We start from the raw sequence: 6162 nt of genomic DNA, 5'->3' as shown, positions 1-6162 counted from the left end.
TCATTCATTTAATATTTACTATATAAAAGGCTGGGCTCTGCTCTACGACACCTATTACAAACTTTAGAAAATTATTTATAAAAAGGTTTTGCAAACTTTTCTGTTGTCCACAGCAGAACCTAAAACACAATAAAAAAATAAATCTTAAAACCTAATAAATCTTATCTGAGCAGATTTCTGTTTGGTGTATTTAAACAAATAACTGCAGATGTTTTCTGAATGCAACCAAAATGTGTATTTTTTTCTGTACTCTGTTTCTGAACAGGTTATCTTAATAGCATTAAATATTTTTCATGATTTAAACCAAACTAATCGTTTCATAGTGCATTTTTTAACCCTCTCGTTGCTTCCTCAAAGCAACCATGAACCATAAATATTAAGGAAAACTCAAAATTCTGATGTTTCTGCATCTAAAATAAACACAAACTGTAAAATTCTCTAGTTTTTAATTAGAAAATCGTTCACTGAAAAGTGGAAACTGTCAGCAATTGTCTAATTCTGATCAATGCGTTTTCTTACCCCCCCCCACACTTTTTTTTATCAAAATGGTTGTAAAATGCACCAAAAGGTCCAAAAATCTTGTAGGTGACACGACTGTCAATTCAAATTTTTAATTAACTCAATATTTCTGCTTTGGCTACAAATGTAGAAAATTAGATGCTATTAAAAAGGAACTAAAATAAACACATAAACTAAAATAAAACAAGCCATTTAACTAACAAGCTGACTCCTGGGAGATAAAACTCAAAAGGAGTCCGGTCCAGGCCTGACAGGTAGCTTGGTAAACTGAGGCACATTTTGCTGCTCGAACATATCGTGTGGTTTCAGATTCAGTCAACACTTCCAGCTTGAATCAGTCACTCTGGTGATTGTTTTATCTCCACTAAAGCTCTAGCTCTCCTTGTTGCTGCTGTCAGTCTTTGGTTCCGCTGCTTGGTCTTCACCGCCGTTCTCAAGCTCCGCCTCGTTTTCCACGGCTGCCGTTTCCTCCCCCTCAACCTCCTCCTCCTCCTTCTTTCCATCCCTACTTTTCAGCGTCTGGCCCTGTTTGTCTCTGAACACCTCCACGCCCAACATACGGAGATAATGAAAGCGCTCGTTTCGGGGGACGAAGGCTCGGATGGAGGTCTTTCCCCTCCAGCCGCACAGCTGGATGGAACACTGAGGCTCAGTGGGGTTACTGGAAAACAGAGGGGGGCAACAGGTGTGAGAAACTCATGCAAACCAGAACGTCACTTCAAACTGTTGCAGGATCGACAAGAAAATGATGCAACAAGCTTACTTTGGGTTTGGGATGTACTTCAACACAATGCTGCCCATTCCTTAAGAGAAAACACGAGAGGATTATTAGTAATAAGTTAGAACTTGACACCAAACATAGCTGCTTTGATGATGTCATATGACTACATGGTATGGTCAGGCATGCAACACGGATGACTCATACCAAGTAGCCATTCTATGTCAAAGTTACAGCTTTCTGAACTTGTAACGAACAGATGGACGGAGAGCATTTCCAAGTCCTCCACCTTGTTACAGCAGCTACATGTAGAATCTGACGAACAACCAGACGAATCTGCGCTTTGCTCAAATGATTTTTGCTCGGCTCACATCTGCAGGCTGCACCGCGGGCTGAGCAGGACATACCCATTTGTTTGGCCTGAGCGTGAGCGGCGTCCTCCAGTTTGCTGAGGAAAGGGTTCTCCTGAGTCAGCAGCACTTTGATGTCCTCCACACTCACTCTGATGATCCTGGAGCGAATATACGGCTGAAGGGTGTAGATTCCCTGGAGAGGACAGAGTGAAATGTGGACCAAACTATCAGATAAGGATTCTTTAGTTCCACTACATGTGAAAATGAATAAATCAGTCCCCATGAGTTTAAAAGGCTGGTTTTGGGGAGAGGATAAGGGTTAGGTTTAGAACGAAGGTGTGAATTGAGTTTAGGGTAGGTTTAGGTACTGGGGTGGTTAGGTTTAGGGCAGGGCTAGTCAACTAAACTGCTCCGGGGGCCAAAGTTACTGCAGGCTAACAACTGAGGGGCCGAACATCCAGCAAATAAAGCCATCAAAGTAAATAAGCCAAATATTACAAAGATCTGTTACCTTTGAAATAGTTTATTTTGATGCATTTAATCATGAATACAACATACAGAACCCAGTGTAATGAAAGTAGCGCAATTAAAACATCAAAAACAAAAACAACATATTATGTCTAATATTTAACAAAAAGTCTTTTGACTTCTTTGACTTGCAAATTTTTAACCAATTTTCTTTTTACTTATCTTAGTCTTACCTTCAATTAGGGCTGGGCGATTATTTGATTGCGATTATTGATCAAGAAAAAATTCAGATCGATCACAGTGATCAGCTGTGAGCCTCTGACCCCTAATTTACATTACATGCGTTCCATCTCCGCTCCGCTGCGCAGGTCGCAGCTGTGCGTTTCAAGTCCAGTTTACATCACCTCCGCTCCGCTCCGGTCCGACAGACGTGCAGGAAGGAGATCGCGCAATAAATTCAGTGATAAGTGTGGAAGTCACAGCAAAAAATAATTAATTCTGTGAAAGACGAACTCCAAACACAGCTGAAAACAATGATGTAAATGCTTTTGGTATCTATGTTGAAACTATCTCGCTGTCGGCTTTCTGAAACTTCTGATTTCAAAATAAAATCCATGTGTATCATGTGTGTACACATGTGCTTCATGCTACGTTTCCATCTGCTTCCCAAACAGAACGATTCATTCTGACAGCATTTGTGTAGAAATATATCCGTATATTTATTAATATAGCTGCAATTTTGACATTATTCCGACAAATTATCCAGCCTAAAAGTGTCTTATTTTGAAAATACGGATGTCGTGCTCGTTTCTTTTCCTGTTGGTGCGATGTAATCTTTAAAAATTGACTCCGGCGCTGCTCTGTCATCCAGCAAAAATAGGATCTGTTCTAATTTTGACGGATCGCCGTCCGCTCACCGCCGCCGTGCGCAGCCAGTGTAAACACTTATTGATTATAGTCGGTGCGTATTTGCTGCGGAGGTCGGACCGGAGAGGAGACGGAACGCAAGTAGTATAAATTGGGGGTTTCTCGATCAAACATGGCGGAAATGTGGGCGACAACAGCCAGTCAGAATCCACCTTCTTCTATTCCACTTACGTTTATAAGTTGTTAAGGAAACGCAGAATGAATCACAGAATTAACCAAAGTAATCCAGTATAAAACGCTGAATCTCACAGAGTTCGCTTATTTCGGCGAGTTGCTGAGGTAATTTGGCTGCTGTCGCTTTTTGTACCTGCTGTTACCTGTTGACAGACACGCAGGGTGAGGTCTGAGCTCCCCTCCCGAGTCCCGACAGACAGACAGACAGACAGGCAGGCAGGCAGACAGGCAGGCAGGCAGACAGACAGACAGACAGACAGACAGACAGACAGACAGACAGACAGACAGACAGAAGAAAAGAGAGCCGAGATGCGCATCTCGGCTCAAACAAAAGTGTCCTCTAAAAATATGAAGCAGTCGTAGAGTAACATTTAGGACAGAACAATGTCCCAGCGGTTCTTCTTTTATCTGGAGAAGAACTTTTCTGTAAGTTTTATTGGCATATGATGGGCTGGACAAGATGTGAAGACCACTTCCTGTCTGAGTCTCATCACAAACAGCAGCTGAGACAAGCTGCAAACTCCTGAACACTCAGAAGCTGGGAGTTCATCCAACATGTTGTGTGCAGAATCACATATTCGTTCATAAAAAATGAAACTGTGTTGTTTGTTGTTTGATAAAGCTCTGTTCACAGGAGGGGGGTGGAGGTTCCTTCTATAACAAAAGTAAATAATGAGCTTAGATTCTATTCAATTAGCAAGTGTGCACAAATTGTTGGCTTTATGTTCCTTTATATTTAATGTGAAATTCAATTCTAAAATTTTGATTTTTCAAAAGGATAACTTTATTAATGTGAGATTCGATGATTTACACATAAACGTTTTTTTTCTTGGTAAATACCTTTTTAAATACCTTGCAAAAATAATTTAATGTTCTACTGAACCACATTATTTTTTATATTAGTGAAAGTGAAATAACAGCTTTTTTTTATTTCTGTAGCTATTTATTTGTTAAATTATTTTTCAGTCACTTTTTAGGTTAACAAAAAAATTGTGATATTAAATCAAGATCGGACGATATGAAAAAACCAATCGTGATCTTTTTTTTTGCCATATCGCCCAGCCCTACCTTCATCTGCTTGTTGTTTTAACTGTCTTAGATGTTCATAGAAATGTTTTTTTTCTACCAGCTTGTAGCCAAGACTCTGACGTTTCTGTAGATACCACATGTCCATGTCTACGTCTAACTAAAAGAACTTGTAGTAATTAAAGTAGAACCGGGGGTTTGGGCTAAAGAGATTATTGAGACAATTGGACTTTGATCATCCCCGGGTTGGATGTGGCCCACGAGCCACCAGTTGAATAGCCCTGGTTTGGGTAAAGGGTCAGAGTTGGGCTGTAGCAATGAATGGAAGTCAATGCAAAGTCCCCATGAGGACAGAGAAGGCTGTGTGTATATATATATATATATTTGCTTATGCTACAGAGTGAGGACCGTCATATTTTCTAACAAAGTGAGGACATTTCCCAGTCCTCACATTTTTGCAGCTCTACTGCACTCTACTAGTTCAGTTTAGAGGTAGGGTTTGTAAGGTTAGGCATAGACTAGTAATGGTTATGGTAAATTTCTGGCTTAAATGAATTTACTACAAAGTTAATAAAGTCCTCAGTTTGATGCAAGCACAAGGTGTGTGTGTGTGTGAGTTACCTCCTGAGCCAGTCTGAAGGCACAACCAAACTCTTCTCCATCACTGTTACGAGACCACACCTTCACCCCGGTGTTAATGACCTGACATAAAAAACATCAAACGTAAAGCAGGTTGGTGAAACTCCCAAAGGGACAAGCAGTTACTCAAATAAGGGTTCAAACAGATTACACAAATGCAAATTATTGATAATGTTTTTCCCAAACACATAAGCCTATCTTGCCGAAGGCAGATTCAGTAAAATATACTTGAAAAACTGTTCACTAGGTTTCCCAGCAGAAAGCAGCAGTCATCAGTGATTTGCATTTTAAAGCTATTCTACACATCTGGGATAAATATGTTGGCTTTATTGCTTCAACAAAAGAGCAATAAAACTAATATAAGTAGCGTTTTATCACAAAACAGCCTCAAGACCTTTCAGCTGTTTGTTGCTTTAAACTAATTAAACAATAATTTAAATAAAGTCTAATATAAGCAACAAAAAAAAACGGCTCTAGATGCGTTTGTGGCCAAACTCACCTGCAAATGTGAAAAAAATATATAAATATTCCCAGGAGGGGTAAAAAAATAAATAAATTGCAAAGCAACTTCAAACAACTAATCTTGGCCCCACTTCTTATTACAGCCGAGTCCAGAATCTGTATTAATGTGCAGACAAACCTGAGCAGGTGTTACAGGCTGAAGAACCAGAGGGACACAACAGTCCCATCTGTTTATACTGTTTTAATCACAGTGACGCATGAACACAAACAGCAATATTCCACTTTTCAAGCTTAAATTATTTACTGTTTGGTGTAAAACAAAAAAAGATTGTATTTTAGAAAGTATGTGGAGACAGCACACACCTTCATGCGCTCGCTGTTGTTTAGCAGCACGTTGCGCAGCTCTTTGGACACCATGTACAAGTGTCTCTTCTTGCCTTCGTGGGTTCTGGTCAGAACGTTGAGTTTGGGGAAGTCAGGAGACATATCGTAGAACGATCTGAAGAGAGACGAAGAGAGGCTTTAGTTGGCCTGATCCAAGTGCTGAAGCCCACTTCTGTGTCGAAAATCCACAGATACTTACTGGATGGTGTTGAAGACGGGATCGTCTTCAGTCAGGAACACAAAGGGGTCTTCTTTATACCCAAACAACCTCAGCTTTTTAGAGGGTGGAGGTCTGAGAGACACAAACATAATCCCCAAAACATGTTTTTAAATAACCTATATCAATGAGAGAATATGCAGTGTGAATATTTAATAGGAAAACATTTTTGTTGAATAGACAAAAGACTAGCCTAAAATTAGCTTTTAATTTAAAAAATTTAGCTTTTAGTTAAAAAAAATCTGAAAAACAACAGAAAGAGTTATATATATATA

General features: G+C 39.7%; 1 protein-coding gene across 1 annotated transcript in view; it reads right to left on the bottom strand.

Moving 5' to 3' along the window:
* Positions 1–429: 429 nt before the first annotated feature.
* Positions 430–6162, bottom strand: part of nsun2 (NOP2/Sun RNA methyltransferase 2) — an 18196-nt gene continuing 12463 nt past the window's right edge. Inside the window, exons 14-19 of the mRNA XM_014028821.1 lie at positions 5870–5962; positions 5650–5785; positions 4807–4887; positions 1645–1783; positions 1283–1322; positions 430–1180 (exon numbers count right to left, since the gene is read on the bottom strand). Coding sequence (XP_013884275.1) covers positions 892–1180; positions 1283–1322; positions 1645–1783; positions 4807–4887; positions 5650–5785; positions 5870–5962 — 778 coding nt within the window. The 3' untranslated portion in view covers positions 430–891. The remainder of the gene's footprint in view (positions 1181–1282; positions 1323–1644; positions 1784–4806; positions 4888–5649; positions 5786–5869; positions 5963–6162) is intronic.

Source organism: Austrofundulus limnaeus, unplaced genomic scaffold (assembly GCF_001266775.1).
Source record: "Austrofundulus limnaeus strain Quisiro unplaced genomic scaffold, Austrofundulus_limnaeus-1.0 Scaffold814, whole genome shotgun sequence".
Taxonomy (NCBI): Eukaryota; Metazoa; Chordata; class Actinopteri; order Cyprinodontiformes; family Rivulidae; genus Austrofundulus; species Austrofundulus limnaeus.
Note: the sequence above shows the minus strand (reverse complement) of the source record. Positions and strands in the feature narration are given on the sequence as shown.